General features: G+C 36.3%; 1 protein-coding gene across 1 annotated transcript; it reads left to right on the top strand.

The window, feature by feature from the left end:
* The first annotated feature begins 382 nt into the window (after positions 1–382).
* LRRCC1 (leucine rich repeat and coiled-coil centrosomal protein 1) lies at positions 383–19,075 on the top strand. The gene is made up of 19 exons (XM_084208775.1): positions 383–540; positions 623–828; positions 1,190–1,255; positions 2,003–2,170; positions 4,036–4,205; positions 4,306–4,515; positions 5,320–5,519; positions 6,224–6,383; positions 6,701–6,849; positions 7,870–8,074; positions 10,393–10,532; positions 11,808–12,009; positions 13,072–13,257; positions 14,435–14,609; positions 15,332–15,495; positions 16,345–16,553; positions 16,729–16,866; positions 18,182–18,317; positions 18,909–19,075. The coding sequence occupies exons 1-19, from the start codon at positions 464–466 to the stop codon at positions 19,038–19,040; spliced, it is 3,093 nt and encodes a 1,030-aa protein (XP_084064901.1). The 5' UTR covers positions 383–463; the 3' UTR covers positions 19,041–19,075.
* Positions 19,076–19,338: the final 263 nt, after the last annotated feature.

The following is a 19,338-nucleotide window of genomic DNA, read 5'->3' as shown; positions in this document are numbered from 1 at the left end:
GGCCGTCCGTGATCCCTGTGTGTTCCTTCCACCTCAGGATGTTCTGTGATTCTGTGACACTCTTAACACCGGGTGAGCTCTAAAAAACACCACAGCGTCCCGCGCGTTCCCTCCAGAGGAATGCGAAGCAGTCCGGTCTCTAAACCCGGCCCTTTCCTGGCCCATGGCAGGAAACGGCAGGGAGTGGCAGGAGAGCGGCGAGAAGCGGCGGGAAGCGGCGGGAAGCGGCGAGGAGCGGCAGGAGGGCGGCAGGGAGCACAGCGGAGGCACGGAGCTCGTCCCCCGCCGCCCCGCGGGCTCCGGCAGCGCCGCCTCCCCGTGGCCGCGCCTGCCCCGGCGGGAGCGGGCCGCGGGCGGAGCGGACCGCGGCGGCGGCGGGGCCGTGAGGCGGCGCCGTGAGGCGTTTTGTCCCGGGTTAAGGTGTGCATTGCTGCCGTGGGAGACGAAGGAGCATTGAAGCGAGATGCGGTCAGCGCGGGGGCCCGGCGGGGCGGCGGGGATCCCCGGCGAGCTCAGCCTCATGGATAAGGGCGTTAAGAGGTGAGTGCGGAGGGGCCGGGGAGAGGGGAGGCCGCGGCGCCGGGCCGAGCTGCGGGCTGACGGTGGGCTCCTCTCTCCGCAGCCTTAGAGATGTGTCCCTGAGTTCGGACCTGCACACGCTCAACGCCCACTGTAACCTCATCGCCAGGATCCAAGGGCTCGACCACCTCCGGAATCTGCAGCACTTGGATCTGTCATCAAACCAGATCCGCCGCATCGAGGGGCTCGGTTCCCTAGCTAAGCTGCGCACCCTGAGCTTGTCCTGCAACCTACTAACCAAAGTGGAGGGTCTGCAATGTTTATTTCTGTCCATTTAGCAAGTTATGAAGGTGTTCTAAGAGTCGTTTTAATGTTTACTTCTGGAATGTTTGCATATAATTAAGGTTATACCGAGTTAGGATGCGTTAGTATGCTAACCATTTTATAAAGTAAATTTTAAGATGAGTATGTATAGTCTTTGTAAGCCTTATCATAGTGAAACACCTTAATTTAGAAGGAAAACCTGATTTTTATAATATGATTCTAGATCAATGTCATAATTCGTAGTTAGGATCTTTAAAGGTTCAGTTTGCAACTTTGAATTTAATGAAAGCAGAGCATTCTTCTGAAAATCCTACTGTTTATATTTTTTTCCCCTCATTTTGTTTAGGACTGGAAAAACTCTTTAATTTAACTGCGTTGAACTTGTCATATAATCGCATACATGATCTCTCTGGTAAGTGATGTTGCCATGTGCTGTGCACTACAAAGCATTTTCCTCACTTTTAAATTTAAAAAACTTGACCAAGTGTATTTTGAGAAGCTTCTAGCACTTCAAGTGCCAATTCACTGAATAATTCTAACACAGGTGGCTATTGCTGCTCTTCTCAGCTTTAAAGTTTTTAACACTAAAGATTGTTCTGAACTGGAATTTATTCTTTTGTGTTTGGTGAGGCCAGGCTTGTTCAGAAAGTAGTACAGTAAACATTTCAGACTTACTTCCAAAATATTCATATTTTTCATTTTTATAGAACAAAAGTGCAACTTTACATATGATATGGAAGTTCTCTTGTATATCTCGGTTGAAATGGTCAGTTCTTACGATTTCATGATACAAAATCAAGAGAACTTGTAATGGAAAATTAAAAGAACATTGGTAGTAATTTTGTTAGTGAGCTTGTGTTACAAAATAAAACTTGAAGGAAAAATTTTATTTTTACATGCTTTTTAACAGCCAGAGATTCATCTGTTTCTTTAAAGTTAGCTCGCATAAGTAGCTTAAGTGTTGTACTTTGGGTAGAGTGGCATAGGTAATTAACATGTAGACAAGCATATGGAGCAAGTGTTGTTCTCTCATTTCTAGTTCTATTATTTACTGAATATTTTTCAACAAGATGCTGTTTGTTCTAAACCTGACAGTCTAGGCCTGTAGCAGAAAACATTACTTTGTGGTTGTTTGGGGTTTTTTTCCTGAAATTTCCAGGATTTCGATCCCTTCATGGAACCAGACATAAGATTAGCCACATTGACCTTCACAGCAACTGTGTAAGCAATATTAATCACTTACTTCAGTGCACGAAGGGGCTGTGCTGTTTGACAAACCTCACGCTGGAAAGAAACGGGAAAGCCAATCCAGTTTGTCACATAGCAGGTATGGATCTGATCTTATGTAGATAATTTGTGCTCAGTAGCTCAGTGATTTCCTTTAAGCTGTGAGCCATTTTCTGAAGCTTGAAAATTCATTCATGAACTGGCCAGCTTGCAGAAATCCAAATTCTGTCAAAATGAATTAATTTTCCATTTTAAAAAAATCCTTTTTTTCCCAACCACAAAATTATTATCAAAACTGTAAATTGTATGCTTTGATAAGGTTCAACATTTTCACTTGTGAGCCCGGAGGAGGGCCTCCAACATGATTAGAGGGATGGAGCACCTCTCCTATGAGGAAAGGCTGAGAGAATTGGGATTGTTCAGCCTGGAGAAGAGAAGGCTTCAGGGTGACATCATTGTGTCTTTTTAGTACCTGAGAGGAGTCTAAAAGAAGGAAAGAGAGAGACTCTTTCCAAGGGCATGTAGTGACAGGATAAGAAGGAATGGCTTCAAACTGGAGTAGGTTTAAATTATATAGTAGGGAAAAATTATTTAGTGTGATTGGTGGTGCGGCACTGGAACAGGTTCCCCAGAGTCATTGTGGATACCCCATTCCTGGAAGTGTTCAAGGACAGGTTGGATGGGCTCTGAGCCATATGGTCTAGTGAAAGGACAGAAGTATTAATATTATAAACTGGGAAGGTGGAGAACTCAAAGAACGTATGTAGAGATACTGAACTTTTAGGCAGAGGGCAGGCACAGGAAATCGGAAGTCTGCTACTGCTAGAGACCATAAGAGAAAGATAAGAAACAGTTCACTTTTCCTTCTTTTCCCCTTGCTTTGGTTTGCAGTGACAGACTCTAGGATACTCTGCAGTAATTAGCATTGTCATCCAAATAGGTGTCAGGTGTTTCACTAGGCGGCTTGGAGACAAGTTGGAGAATGCATGTGGATGCATAACTTTCAGTTGCATTTGAGCTTCTGGTTTGGGGATAGGTTTTTCAGGCCACTAAAATGTCTAAGTTCAAACAAGTTAAATTGTAGCATTTTATGTTGGTGTCATTTTTTTTTTTATTATTTTCTGTGTAAGAGATGAAAATCTCTACGGGAAGGTGGAAGTGGAGGATTGATGCTTTTGCAGGAGTTCAAAGGTAATTTCAAAGAGTAGGACAGTAGGAATTACAACCATACAAAATAGCAATCATATCATGAGCATACAATTGATACAGGTGTAATGTATGTACAGTTAGAAAGAAACATCAGGTGTTACTGAGGAAAGCCAAATAAGGTTTTAAGTAATGTTTTTAAATGCACTCATCATGTTTTGCAAATACATTCAGGCACTACAAAAACAGTAACAGGACTATTAAATTATCTGATTAACTTAGAAAATGCTACTAGTTTTCTTCTGCAAGTACTTACATACGTCTTCATATCTGTGTCTTTGGTGGCACTTTCAAAACTGCAGTGTTCAGCAGCCCAAATTCTCATAAATTAAATGTGCTAACTTCTGTGCTTTACAGTTTTATAACTCCTTACTTCATTCACTGACAAAGGATGAAGTTGTCTAAGCCCTTTCAGAACTTGCTTTTCCATTACATACATCTGCCCTTCCACTTGCTACAACTGTTTGGGTGCAGTAGGCTGATGTTGAAAGGTTGTCTGTGCAATTGCAGTGTGCTGATGGTGGCTGGGAAATCCCTGTGTAGATCAGGACTAGGCAAGCAGCTTCCCAGTTGATTTAATTTGTGATGTTGTCTGTTGAAAGCCTTGAGAGGGGAAAGATGAGAAAATTGTAAATAACTCACTATTTTTTTTATTACATTAAAAATGCAGTGAATCATTTAAGATTATGAGGTACCTAAAATACACCAGGCGTCTTTTTGCAAGGTTGATTTCAATTTAAATGTGGTCTTTTTCTCAAGGTTATAGAGAAACTGTTCTTCAGTCATTGCCCCAGCTAACAGCTCTAGATGGAAGAAATATTTCTGGTGAACCAGTGGACCTGGCAGAAGAAAACTGTTCAGATTTGCAGTGTTTAGAAGACATTTTGGGCTCTTTGGCTTCATCTGGGTGCCCTTCCACCCGAGATCAGGTGCCGTAGTTTGCGTGTCCTAGTTTTAAAATTGACACATTCTGTTTTTATATTGCATGCAGCATATTAATGCTACAAGAGTTGTTGTTTTTTCTGATAGAACAATGTTCCCTTACCGCTGGCAACACCACACATCGACCAGGCACTGGCTCAGTTTCGGCAGCGTTCAAGGATACCAGTGCAAGGTTCCACCAGCTCCTCCACAGAGCTTGTCTCATCTTCTGAACCCGAGAAGGCCCAGCTTGATAAAATACACAGTGAGATGAGGATTAAAAAAATAGAAGATCAGATTTTACAGATACTGCAAAAGGTGATTTTTTTTTTATTTCTGTGATTGCACAGCAAGTTTTGTTTGTAAGATAAGGTGTGGTTTTCTGATAATCAAAAATTTGCTGAACCAGACTAGAGCATTTCTACTGGTATTATGGGCTGACTGTGCTAGTGGGTTCTTAATTATTTTGAGAAGCTGGGAATAAAATAAAAACAAGTCTTTAAAACTGAAGATTGCACTTTGTATCATGAATCATTCCATACAGAATAAAAATCATAGCATATGGGAATAGTAGAGCTATTCCTATACTACATATCATGTGGTATTAGAAAATTCTTTTTAATATTGGGTTTTGGTTTTTTTTAATCCTGAAACCATCCATGTACTAGCTGAACCAGAGTAAAACATTAAATGCACCAAAGTACCTGGATTATTCAGTTGGTGAAAATTAATTTCACCAATAGGTCAACTTGGTCTGATATGCTTGTCATGTATTATGCTTTGTGTTCTTAACATAGATAACATAAGTTTGTCAGGTTTGCTTGGTACTGCTGTTTGCAAGGCTTGTTTGGTTTTAAATGCTCTGTTTATTTTACATTTTTCCCCAACTGCCTAAGGATTTTACCAAGCTTCAGCTATTTCAAAAGGAAACAACTATATGTTCTCAAGCATTCTGGGTTTACTTTAGCTTTAAAACAATAAAATGTTTCAGCAAGGAGTGAAGCAATTGTTTAGTTTTTGTCAAAATTATTTTGTGTGAACTTTTTTAAAAATTGTACCTGAATAAGTGTTAGCCAACCAGAAACTGTAAAATTTGTATCTAAAACTTTGATCTCTTCTTAGGTGTCTGATAGTTCAAGACAGGAAGCTGCTCCAAGTGCTCTCAAAGCTAAGAGAGACACAGATCCAACTTCTGAGAGTGAAAATGAGAGTGGAAAAGAGAACAGAAAGGTCATGAAAGGAAGCAAGATCCCCACTTACCGTAAAACTGCCTTATCTACAAAAGGTCATGCACGTCATCTAAAGAAGACAATTACTGACAGGTATCTCAGTGTTTACTATATAAAGCCAAAATTAATTAAACTGAATATTGTCAGCATGAACATAGTTTTAACTTGAAACATTTCACTGAAAGTGGTAGGTTGAGTAAATCAAGTCAGTTAATAGTACCCTGAAAATGAGTAGCTGCTGAGGCTTTCTTCAGTTGTTTTTCCACATGAGCTGTTTCTTTCTTCAGATGAGAAGGAAATTGAACTGAAGATTTCAAAACAAACACTTTCAAAATTCTAATAGCTTATGTTTCCGTCTTTTTTTTAAATTGTGGCGGCAAAAGAATTCTGCACAGATAGAACTGATAGTTAAAAGATTCATGGTGTCAGAACAATGGTCAAGAATATATATCTTTGATGAAGCTGAGGATGCCACAGTGACTTGTTTGATTTGTGATGAGTAGAAGACAATACAAGTTGGAATATATTTGTTCAGCCACTGCAGCTCTACAGTTGCTCTACTCTTCTAAAATTATTTTGTGTCTATGTGATCATGAGATGATTTTAGGTAGCATTTGCTAATTGTAAGTATCTTTTTAGAGCTGAATATTTGAATTTAGCTGTTTCTGTGGTCTGATTGCAAATTATTTTCTAAATGGTTTTGAACTCTCTAGTATTTAGCTGCTGCACTAAACTCTTTTTTTTTTTTCATATAAAAGTGTCTGAATCCACTGTTACTCTTTAAACTTTGCATATAGGGAAGAGAAGAAGAGTTCCTCGAAGTGTCCATGCTCCTGTGAGAATGACTCTGATTTTAAAGTAGTGGGAAGAAAAGCTGAAATACTAACTGGAAAACAGAGCAATATGGAAAAAGTAGAAGAATGTAATTCAAATCACATAGAGGACTCAACATACCGAGTAGGTTTTGCATCATTTCAAGTTAAATGTATCGTCATCTGAAGCCAAACATATGTTTCCTGATTAAACTTAAACTGGAGGTGACAAGATAGTTGCATGTAGATATTATCAAAAGTAGTGGAGTTCTTGTAGTGCCAGCTGGGAGAGGATGTATTTTATTTCACTTTTATGAGAGTTTTTGGCCTGGTCACTTGCACTTTCTTCTGTCATCCTTGAATTCCGGAAAGACAAAAAAAGTCTTGTTCTACAGTTGTAAATATTGTTTATTCTTTTTGGCTATGTTTGAGTAAGTTAATGCTTATCACATTCTTGTTAAGGCACTGATTCAAGAACTGGATCAGGAAAAAGAAAGGAGGTGGAGAGCAGAGCAAGCCGAGAAGAAATTATTAGAGCATGTCAGTGAACTACAGAAGCATGCAAAAGAAGAAAAGAGTATTCAGAGTATGGCTTTATTCACTAGAGACAGGTAGGAAAATAATGCTGTAGTCTAAGAGTTTGTTTTGTTTGGTTTTTTTTAGCTTCCAATAATTCATTCTGTAGGCTTAAGAAACAAGAACAGCTTTAAACAATATACTTGGAAAATAAGACATCAAGAAGTAGTACTAGAATTTCTCTCAGTATTACCTAGTGAAATTCCCTTCTACAGGTTCTTCCTGTTCTTGTCATAGAACAGTATCAGTATGCCACTTTCTCCATTTCTACCCATTACTTTCCAAACAACCTGTATCATAACTATACCTTCAGTTCAAGCTCTAGTAGCTGTTCCATATCATACTTCTGCCTTCTGTGTCCCCATCTCCCTTTCCACATACACCTAGAGAGTTCTTTGCTTTTTTCTGTGCAGCACATTAGGCTGGAGTTGGCCCACAGGCCGTGTATTGTGCAGGGCAGACCTAGCACATCTTCAGAGAGGTGGTTGTCACCATCCGTGTGTGTTCTGAGCAGCCGCCTTTTTTTTTAAAAGATCTCCTTATTTTTGGAGATGTCTGCTCCATTTGGCTTTTTCTTAACTGTATTGTATTTATCAAGGAGCATTTTCTTTCTTTTAGGAAAAACCAAGCCATGTGCTTCCTGAGTTACCATCCATGACTGACTGTGACTATTTCCCTTTTTTCCCTTTTTGTTTTAGGTTCACTTCCAACCTTTATCTTATACCCATCGACATTTATACCATCTTCTATAAGAGGCTTACTATGTTCCTGTAAAGCAAAGTAATACTGCAGTGTTACTTCCTAAAAGATCTATCAATGAGGTGGTCTCCATCCCAGTTTTTTTAAAATGAATCTCCATATAGTTATGCTACATGACTTAATTAATAGTTTATGTCTCTTTAAACAGCTTTATATGACAGTGCTGTTAATAGTAAAACATAGTAAAAAACAAGCTGTATAGCTACAACAGCTACTAATGCCTTCTTCTCAATGTATTTGGCATGAAACGTACAAGTAAAACATTTCTAATACAACTTCACTGACTTTATTCTCAGGTTAAAGGAATTGATATTGAAAGAGAGAGATGCCAAAGCAAGACTGCAAGCAGATGTCCAACAGTTGAAAGGTGAAACTGAAAGACTTACTAATGAGCTAAATCAGGCAAGAAATAAAGAAGCAGAATATCAGAAGGCCATGCAAGCTTTAGAAGAAACACTGTCCAAGATGGAGACACAGAGGTTGCAGCAGCGAGCCGCAGAGGTAAATATTTTTCATGAGTAAATAGCACAGTGGTAACAGGGTGGCTACCATAGTCCTGAATACTAAGAAATACTAGATTTTACCAACACTGAGTCTGAGTTTTCCACAATAAAACCTGGGGCTTTTTTTCTGCATAGTAGTAGTTAATACCAGGTATCCATTTTAATTGTCAATTAATGTATTTTATAAATATAAATTTTAAATATAAATTTCATGGAGGCCTTAAGATAAAGGAGAACAGTCCTATGAACTTAACACTGAGAGCTGATATTTTCTGAAGATATAGAGTGATAAAGACAAGTTTTTAAAGTTGCTAAAATCAACAGACATCTTACTACTGGGATGGAAATCTGGTGGCTCTGTTTGTTTTGCTGGTCTAAAGAATTAGATGCTTTTAATTGCAACCAGAACAAAACAGTAATTGCTGAGAACATGAAAGATTCTGGTTAGTTTGTGTGATGTTTTGTGTTTGTTTGTTTGGGATTTTTTGGTTTTATTTTTACAGCTGGAGAAGATGATGATACTTTTGTAGTCAGAGGCTCTTTGTTGAGTATACAAATATATAAGATCAAGATGCTGGACCAGATAATGCCACTATTTCTTTCTGAGAAGTTAATTGCTGAATTTTCAGTGTCCTCCAATATCTACTCCTTTTGTTTGTGTATATTCCTATGTTAGTTCATTCCTGTGTTACTGAATTTAGAGAAAAATTAATCTTAAAACATCCATCCTGAAAAGTCTTTGAACTGATAGTGTGGTGCTCTAGGAAGTGTTGTTATTTAGGTTCTCTGAAAGGAGTGAAAATCAGGAAGTGTCCTGACAAACCCATCCAAGCCTCTACTTTAGGCTCCTGGTTGGGGACTTGAGTGGCTCTTCCATTTCTTCCTTAGCTGTAGATACCCTGGAGATATTAAGGAATCTAGAAGTGACCTTCAGTTTAGATCAGGTATCTGCCTGTCAGTTTGAAAAGTACTAAATTTAGTGATTTGGAGCACAGGAGAGCGGGATTTGCATGTGTGTGTGTGTTTTTTCTATCCTATAAGAATGAAAACACCTCATTGATGTATGAGGCTTTTATTTTTTCTTTGTTGAGTTTGTAGAAATAAGTCATTCCTTTTGGTGATGGTAACATTGTTTTTATTAAGGGAAGGTCTTTTTTCCTGTCCTTAGGATCCTGTAGCAAATACTCCTTAATAATTATGTTTCAAAGAATAATCATGATGCTCTCAAAACTAAATCCTCTTTTTGAATGTTCAGATTTAATACACCTTTGGCCTATTTTATCAATTCCAAGATTAAGAAATACTAGAATATTTCATAGAGCTTTCTCATTGTCCCAGCAATTACTTCCAGTCGTAAATTATGGTTACTCCATGTAGCCACCACTATTTAAGGCCTTCAGTCAGCATTACTAGATGACTTCTTGAAGGGATTCAAGATGAGTAAGTTTACTGTGCATCTAAATATGTACCCTATTCCCTTGTTCTTCCTTGACATTTTAAAGTGCTTCAGTTTAGGAGAGAATTGCTTCACTTCTTCCACAAAACAAAGGAATACAGTGTGATGTGTGTAAAAGCTACTCATTAAATTATTCATGAAAAGGCTTAATATGTAGAACATAAAAACTTAGCCTTCTGAATTGTCCTGATTTTGAATTACCATTTAATGAGTAATCAACCCTTTTTATATAACTTCTCTTCTTATCTTTTTTCTTCACATTGAATCAGAAAAGAGTTTTGTATTTAAAAGACTTAAGTCTATAAAATGGAATTACTCATAAAAGCTTGCATCAAATGGAAAAAGTGGAGTATGCCATCTGGTGTTTATACTGATTCTACATTTTTTGTAGAATCATTAGAAAACAGCTCTGTTCAGCAGCTCTAAACTGTACAAATCAGAAAGATGGAGATTTTGACAAAAGTGGAGTGTTTAAAAAATGAATATTGAATACATCTAAAAATGTTTTGTTTGAAACTAATACAAGTACTACAATAAAAGAGTTTCTAATTGCAGAAATTGTTCTGCCAATGCGCTTCTTCCACTTCTGCAGGATACCTTGAAGTCCTTTACAAATTAAGTAAATGCCCTTGGTTCTTTATCAAGGCTGTTTTTTTAGTTGTAGGAAGTTAAGAATTTATTTTAAACATCTTAAATTTCTTCAAGTGTTACAATATATTAAGAAAAAACCAAAACAAAATCAAACAAAAAACCCCAAACAAAGAACTCTTAGAAGGCACCTGTTCCTTTGTGTTCTAGTATAAAGCAGGACAATCAGATTACAGTTTTAAGAAAATGTTGCTCTTGTCTTTATGACACAGATGAAACAGGTGCAAGAAGCAGAGCTTAAAGCATCAGCAAATGAAAGAGAGGTACAGTTACTTCGAATATCTGTCCGACAACAGAAGGAGAAGGTAAAACAACTCCATGAGCTTCTTGTATTAAGAGAGCAAGAGCAAAGGTATGGTCATTTTCTTTTCACAAGTTAATAGAGATGCTTGTGTTGCCAACATGGTTTTTTAAATGTGTTCTAAAGTACAGGTGTGTTTTTGTCTGGGTTTGGTTTGTTTTGGGTTTTTTGATTAGTGGGAGAGATGGTCATTGTGAAAACGTAGATATCTTCCTACACATTTTCTTGCTCATTTAGGGATATCTTGTAGATTCCTGACTCCTAAGTTTGTGTAGGCAACTTCCAGCCTTTCATGTGAAAGGTTTTTCTCTTATAATATGGCCAAATTCTTTATTTTAAATACTTGATCTGTAATCCAGGAATAATCAGATAAAAATAAAATTGTATTTGAATTACTGATTGAAGAGCTGCATATGCTGCAACAACACAAAGTGTTCTGCAGCCTCTGCAGAACCTTGCTAGTTGGGTGGAGTGTGAGTTACTTGCCTGACTGTTTTCCTCTTCAAAAATTTCCCTTTTTTGGAGAATACTTGAGGCTAAGTTCTGTGGTGTTCAGCTAATACAATCAAATATGTGTAAAAACTATATCAGGAATACCATGAGGTATAGTATTACATAAGGAAGGTTATTAATAAAATAAGCTGGTTAAATTTGCTAAATTGTACAAGGGAAAATGTATTCAGTTACCAAGAAAATGGCAGGTTTAGATGGGAAGAATCTTACAGCTTTATTTTGAGAACTTTGAATAATTACCTCATAAAGCTCCAAAAGATATCATGTGAAGGACAGTGGATATTTTATTTTATATTTTTTTGCTTTAAAGTAGATGAACAGAGTAGTGATGAAGTAGACAATACATTTGCTTCAACATTGTCCTTTTAGGTCCCTGTTGCTGCTGCTTTTCAGGTTTAGGGTCTGAGTGAATAGCAGCAGTTGTTGGGTGAGGATGAAAGGAATGACTGACTGCAGAAGAGGGTGTCTGGCTGTACAGGGCTCTTCTCTGATTCCAGTGTCACTTCCAGATGTTTGTTAACAGCAAAGCATACAAGTGCTAAATCACAGCAAAAGCACAATTTAATAATTTCTACAGATGTTTGAATTAAAAAGTAAGGATATTCCTTTGGGTGTTTTTAACAGTAGTCAACAGAATTTTCCTCATGCTAGGGCCGTTGTCAGAGAAGACTGAAGGCTGTCTGTGAGATGAAGGAATTTATCCCATTTATTATATAATTCATTATCCTTGTTCAGTAAGACCAAGGAAATGAATTAAAATATCATTGTGAGATTCTGCAGTTCATGTCTCAAGTGTATGCTTGATAATTTCAGGAAAGAACTTGGAACCCGAGTTGCTTTAAATGGACCTGAATTTCAAGATGCTTTGTTAAAAGAAGTGGCTAAAGAGGAGCAGAGGCATGAACAGTGTGTTAAAGAATTGCAGGAGAAAATTAACATGTCAAACCAGAAGTACAGAGAGTTAGAAGATGAATTTCGTTTAGCTTTAACTATCGAAGCAAAAAGGTTTAAAGAGGTAAGACTAAGAACATTGCATCTCACACTAGGTGGGGTTGTAGTTCTCCTCAATGTCTTGGGTTCAGGTGGATATTCTGGGTGTGGTTTTTTGGTGTTTTGTTGGGTTGGTTTTTTATCCCTATGATCTTTGCTCCAAGGATTTATGCAAGAATACTAGTAGAAAGGTATGAAATACCAGTGATTAGAACAATGACAGCAAATGCCAAGTCAGCATTCAAAAACTCCAACATATGTAGAACTTAATAAAAAGAAATTTTAAAAACCCCTTCTGTCTGATGTTATTAATTTCTTTTAGATATGTTGGCCTTTAATTAGAATATATTCAGTTACAGTAAAACCTCTTTACTGGTTTGTGGTTTGATAACCTTAATGTTAAATATATATATACAAGTGTATTTAGTAATATAGTTCCTTATTGTGTAAATTTTCAAAACTGAATTTTGGATGTATATTTTGAAATTCAAATTTAAAACTTGCTCACTAAATTCCTCAAGGAATTTCTGTCTGTGACTAGTATTTATGTTTATTGTATGCTAAATAAAATATTCAATTCTTCACCTTAAACTTGGTTTTCTTTGTTTTAAATAAATGGGAGAATAGGGGAAAGAAAAGACAGGGGTTTTGCCCTTCAAGTCTTTCTGTTGCAAGAAAAAAAGGCTTGAATTAACTTTGTCCTTTTGCGATTTTAATGTCAGTTTTAACAATGAGATTAAATCAAGGCATTCTTTTTAGCCCCCAAGTATGGTTTTTCTGCTCTGCTTCCCATCCACTCATGATTTTTTTTTTCTGTGTGTTGGGGCTGGTTTTTGTTTGGGAGTTTTTGTTATGTTTTGTTGGGTTTGGGATTTTTTACAAGTACGCAGCTGGGTAGAACCAATTTTTCAAGTTGTAGTTTCACAAACAAACCAGGAGAAAACCAGTTTCAGATATTCACTAATTTCCTGTAGAGCAGATCAATTTCTATATCTTCACTAGAAATTCAAATATCAATTATGTTTATATATGCACATTTTTTTTCCAAATGTTAGCATTTTTCAAGTCTTGTCTTATAAAATTTTAGGTAAAACAGGGATTTGAAAAAGCTTCTGCTGATCTAGTTGAACACAAACAAGCCCTGTTTGAGTTGGAACAAAGGGAAAAAGACATGGCAAGTCTGATCCAAGACCTGACAAATTTAGTGGAAGAACAGAAAGCAAAAATTGCAGAATTAACAAAATCAAACGAAGAAGCTACAGCAAACCTAAAGGTATTTGTTTCAAAACATTTCAACTACATAGATTATTTTTTGTGATGTTTCATCTATAAGTTAATGATTCCATACAAGCTTGATTAACTAAAACACACAGGTTTCCTATTGCACTAAGATGGAGTAGTGCACGTCAGCCTTTTTTCTTGCATCTTGCACTTCTGTTTCTCACAAACACTGCTCCCCATATAGAAAAATGTTGGCTCACTCATGCTTTGGAAAGTACACTCCTTGCCCTGTGACCAGTAGCAGTTTTTATATATCAGTTGGTCAATCAAACTACATTAATATCCCTGATCCCTTATAAATTCAAAGAAATGGAACGTGCTCCTGCACTGGTCACTTGTACAAAGTAAAACTGTAATTGAGCAAATAATGCAGTGTAGTTATTAGCAGCTTAGTATCTCCTAGTTGTATAATATTAGAAGTATTGTTCATTACATACTGAGTGTCAGATTTTAATCCTAAATACTCTGGGCACAGTTGCTTTGTAGTAACATATTCTAGTACTATTCTGTTATTTGTAAATAATTTTTTTAAATTTAAGGGACATAACTTTTGACTGGTTGTGTGATCCAGTCCAGCTTTGTGCTAAAACTTGGGTGGAGTACAACCCCTGCACAGCTGTTTCTAATCTCCCCTCTACATGTTGTTGTTGTTGTTAGGGTGCCCAAACATGTTGCTGTTGTACAGAATACGATTCTGCCAGTCAGTGATGCTTTTAAGAACAAAATTGAAAAATTCCTATATTAAATAGCTGTAATCTGTCAAACAAAATGTAGCTTGGATAATTGAATACATATTTATCATTGGAAGTGAAAGTATGTCCCAGCTTCTGGTCTTCTTCTGATTCAGTTTTTAATATCTTTTTCTTTTGCTTTTCTTGACTTGACTTTATAATTCTAAACAGGTTTTTATGATAACATTAATACTTTAGAGTGGGTATTTAGAAGTCAGCTTTACAGTTTTCTGGGATTGAAGTAAGTCTATTTGAAGAAAATATTTGTGTTTCACAACTGGAGTGAGATACAGATAAAGCCCTGAATGCAGAATATTTCTCAGTTAACTTAATTTGGTGTATATAAGGATTACTTTCCTAACCCCTTAGTATTGATTTGAAATTTTACATATTGTTTTAAATTATCTTACTGTCTTTTCCCAATGTTTGTTCATACAGTGTCGAACTGGAGAACTTGAAACTGTGATTGAGGAGGACAAACAAAAGGCTGTACAAGTTGAACTTTTAAAAAAGGAAAATGTAAAACTTATTTCCCAGCTGACAGCCCAGGAATCTGTGATTGATGGATTAAAAATGGAAAGAAAAATATGGGGGCAGGAGTTGGCAGAACAGGGTAAAATAGTGGGGTTTTTTCTTTTGCAGAAAAAAAAATGGTGTTTAATATCTTATGTTTCAAATAAACACTCCAGTAGAGTTTTAATCATGACAAGGTCCTTGGATGCCTTCCTGATCTTATCCAGTTGTAAAGATGATGTGCAAAAAAAATGTTCTGTGGCACATGGGCTGATACAGGATCTGTAACAGCAGTTGAGGGAGTCAGCTGTGAATACAGTTTATCTGTTTCCTGAAAATGTGAAAATGCCCCGAAGTTGTACAAAGAACTTTTAAACGTGAAACTAGAAGAACAAGAATCTGTAAATAATGTTATGTAATGCTTCTTGTCTGGTAGGGAAATCTAATACGGATATTTCAGTATATATCTTAAAAGAATGTTAAATGCTGGGAGAAAAAAAGTTTGGGCATTTTTCATTTTTCTTTATTCCTGTGATTCAGCACCACCTTGTGGTCTTTAGGGGTCTGTAAAAATTATTGTCAACTATTTTTCAGAGTAGTTTTCAAAAAGGATAAAACACAGACCTTCTGTTCTGCATTTCCTCTTAAGTGTTACCTACCCCCAGATTAAATCCGTACAGTGTTTCCAGTGGGCAAAACAGTCAAACCTTTGGTTTGTAATGTTCTTACCTTCACCTCCCTCAGCCCAGTCTCCCAACATTCCACATCTTGAAATCATCTATAAAATGAGTTGCTGTAATGTGAATATCCTGTTTTGTCCAGGAGCTCATCTTGCACAAGATCGGGGGAAACTGGAGGCAAAAATTGAAGTATTAACAAATGAGATTGACACATTAAAAAAGCAAAAGGAACAGGACAGTGATACCATAAAAATTAAAAACAAAATAGTGGATGATCAGACAGAAACAATTAGGAGACTAAAAGAAGTAAGTGCCACATCTGACAATTTGTGTGCTTAACTTTCACTGCAAGTCTTAATTTTAGCTATCACAAACCCTTTGATAAAAGCTGGGTCTGCACTTAACAGTTTTTTGACTCACAAATCACAGTCAGGCTGTCAGTGACAGTTCATTTCACTGAGAGCAGAAGTGAAATTAATAATTTTTTATTAAATAGATGCACAGTGATATGACTCTGAATCTCTCATTGAACCATATTTATGTACAGAATTTCTTCTCTTTGCCTTGCTTCAGTTTATTCTTGATAATGATTTTGAGAGAGGTGAAACAAGGATAGCATAATTCTTCTTGAGTGTTTAAAAGGAAAAATAATTTTTAAAAGTTTATGTCACATTTATTTTACAACATAAATATTTTTTATTTATTTTGTTCTTGTAAAACAGTATTTTGGCAGCAGAATACCAGTAATTCCATGTCTCATTTAGAGACTTAAAACTTTATCTTAACAATCAAAGTTTTATGGCGTGCTATGTCAAAGTTGGATGCATAAGTCATTGTTACACAGATTGTGAGCTCAGTGACTTACATATAAGTTGTTTGTTCAACTCTTATGTAGCATAAGAGTTCAAAATAACTTTTTTCTTATCTTGCTTTCAACTTCAGGTTTATGTTTTGATGACTTTTTTAAAATTCAGACTTCTTTCAGATGAAGATAAGCAACTGACTATCACTTTACTAAGTGTTCTTCATACATTCAGAAGAGTAAACTTTTATGTTGTTCTCTGCTTTATTCCATCATAGACTAAATACATACTCTTAAAGGATAACAATAAAGCTAAGGGAGTTTGTGTGTTCTAAAATATTTATCTTCTAAAGGGCTTACAAGAAAAAGATAAACAAATCAAAAAACATCATGAAGAAAATCGGGAAGCTCAGAAATTCCTTCAAATTCAGTTGGATGAAAAAGCTGCTGAATGTGAAAAGCTAATTAAAAAATTAGAAAGGCAAAATGAAAGAAAAGAGGAATTAAAGCACCTGCTAGAAGAAAAAGAAGTAGAACTTGATGACATTAAGAATGCTCACAGGTGATACATACAAATCACTAATTCTTTGGGATCATTGTATGCAACACTGCTCTGGTTATTCTTGCTTGCTATTAAAACCCACAGAAATTTGGAAAAATGGAAGCATGAGAAACTTTTCTTTCTTCCTAAGAAGTGGTATTTACATTCATTGTAAGTATGTGCATTTTATTTTCAGTGCACTGAAAAAAAGGTGGCAAGGTAAAGGAGAGCTATTAAGCCAGCTGGAGGTGCAGGTTAAACAAATGAAGGAGAACTTTGATTTCAAAGAAAAGAAGTTGATTGAAGAGAGAAATAAAAGTCTTCAAACTCAAAGGTGAACACTTTAATAGTTTATTTTGTGACTATTCAGTTACTGTAGAGTTGCACTATTAATAACTGCAGAAATGCTTGATTATGTGGTGGAAGAATGTGCAATGCCTTTTTAACTACTTGGTGATTCCAGTTACAAACTGGGCCTAGAAGGAATTCTTGCTGTAGAGGTGACTTACTTCAGGGAATTGGCATTCAGTTACAGCATTCTGAATGTCTTTATTTGCATTTCTTTGAAAATAACCTCATACAATTGGCCTCGTCCCATCAATCCAACCTGCCCTGATCCCTTCTGGAGAGCCTTCCTGCCCTCCAGTAGATCAACACTCCTGCTGAACTTGGTGTCGGTTAATCACTGTTTCAGTCTGTGACAGACTGTTTCTAAATTACCTGTCATTCTTTTCCCATACAAATAGCAAGATTTAAAATTTATTTTCTTGTTCCTCTTACTGTCAATTTCTTCAGTCAGTTAATAGTTAAATATCAGATGATACAGAAACTAGTACTCATAATCTGAAAAATTATTTCATATGCTTCTGGAATGATGGAGAAATCTGCTAAACTGATGATTTTTACTTTATTCTTTGGCCCCCTTCTCATGTTTTTCTTCCTTCCTCCCAACTATTCTTGAGAAAATAACAGCTAGTTAATAAGACTGCATAAAAAGAAAAAAAACTGGATCACAACAAATCAACAATAAACAACAATAACAAAAAAGCCAAACAAAACAAACCACCTCAAACAGTCAACAGTATTGGGGCTTGAAACTGTCAGAAGATCAATAGTGAACTGAAATTTTTGTTCTAAATAATTCTGGTTTGTTTCAGAATTTTGTTGTAGATTAATTGTATAAAATTGCCTTGCTTTTTGTTCCTACATATTTAAGAATCATCCCTTATAAGCAGAATTTGCTTGCAGTTGAAGAAATGCTTCTTTACAGTGAAGGAGACACTTTTCTGTGAGACACAGGCTCACAGGCTGTTCACAGGATCACACAGTTCATTCACTTCTTGGGAACCAAAAGCATAAGGAGATGTTTGAAAATAGGTGGAGTTCTTGTCCATGTTGACAGTAGCAAGCCCTAATCTTCATATCCTTTGCTAGTGATTAAATGCGTCTCATTAGAAAATGCCAGAGGTCCTAAACACAGTGCACAAAGCTAGAAATTGTACTTGAGTAAACAGGACACTTCTGATGCCAATAATATATAATTGTGTTCATGCTTAAGTTATTAAAACCTTATCAAAGGCAGAACTGGACAAAGTGAAATACTTCAATTGTTTGCAGGACTGTGATTTTTTTTTCAATAATTTTTTTAGGATTGCTGTGGAAAAGCTTCATAAAATGGATAATGCCTTCAGAAAACAACTTGAGTCAGTTTTGGCAGCACATCAGGAAGAACTCTTGCACCTGGAAAATGAAAAGGAAAAACAAATTGAAGCAGCAAATGAAAAAGTAATTTTAATATTCAGTTATACATTTCTTGTATTTGCATTTTTATTCTACAGCTGCTACAAGAGTGGTGCTTGGAAGTCTCCTATTTCAATCTCAGACTGACTGGATGGAAACAGTCCTGGTTTAGTACTCAGTCTTTGCACAGCAAGAAAATCTCTAGACTTGTTCAATTGGAATGTTTTATATTCAAACAAAGTAAAGCTCCATGCTATGCAGCTATTATGAATCAATAGCTAAACATTTCCTTATCCATACAGGCAAGAGTAATGATGACTGTGCCACATAATCCATTTAACTCACCTATGCCAGCCTTCCTTCTAAGTGCATGATATGACATGACAACTGGTGCCTTTTTTCCTTAATAAGTTTTCTGTATTGATACAGTACTTTCTACCTCCTAGCAGATGAATACATTTTTTAAAAGAAAAAATTCTGCTTCTGAATCCAGTATCAAGAGTAATGCGTTGCATATTCAAACATAAGCATGTAACTCTTGCATTGCTTATCAGTGTTAAAAATTGCCAAGATTATATGGGTTTAGGTGTATTAAGAAAAGCAAGAATTCTACTTCATCTCTCTGTGCTCTTTCAGGTCTACTCTGTTGAAGAAGAAATGCGGGAGCTTCTGCAAGAAATGGCAAACAATAAAAAAGCCATGGAAAATAAAATACGACGACTTACACATGCACTGAATGATATTCAACAAGACTTTGAAGATTATTAATATTTATACTAAAAATGTATATTACACAAGCAGTTTCATCCACTACAATGGACTTTTCCTTGTTTTCTAAAAAATTAAGTCTTTGTTGTATATTTTGATAGTTCAGGGAGCATACAAATGTTTTTACATTATTTTCATAATAAATAGTTATTTCTAACCTTTGTTTATTTTTAACTGCTTTCAAAATGGGTCAAAACATGTATAGATGAAAAGCACCATATGAAATCAGGAATTAGCATGTTTAGTAAGAGAAAAAGAGGTTGGAAAGTTCTAAGCCAAAAACTTGAAGCTTTGCTTC

Source organism: Fringilla coelebs (assembly GCF_963513975.1).
Source record: "Fringilla coelebs genome assembly, chromosome: 1".
Taxonomy (NCBI): domain Eukaryota; kingdom Metazoa; phylum Chordata; class Aves; order Passeriformes; family Fringillidae; genus Fringilla; species Fringilla coelebs.
Note: the sequence above shows the minus strand (reverse complement) of the source record. Positions and strands in the feature narration are given on the sequence as shown.

Coding starts and splice junctions, on each gene's coding strand:
- LRRCC1 (XM_084208775.1), top strand. CDS start 464: ATGCGGTCAGCGCGGGGGCCCGGCGGGGCGGCGGGGATCCCCGGCGAG. Junction 829..1,189: donor CCTACTAACCAAAGTGGAGG/GTCTGCAATGTT, acceptor CATTTTGTTTAG/GACTGGAAAAACTCTTTAAT. Junction 16,867..18,181: donor AAAAGTCTTCAAACTCAAAG/GTGAACACTTTA, acceptor TAATTTTTTTAG/GATTGCTGTGGAAAAGCTTC.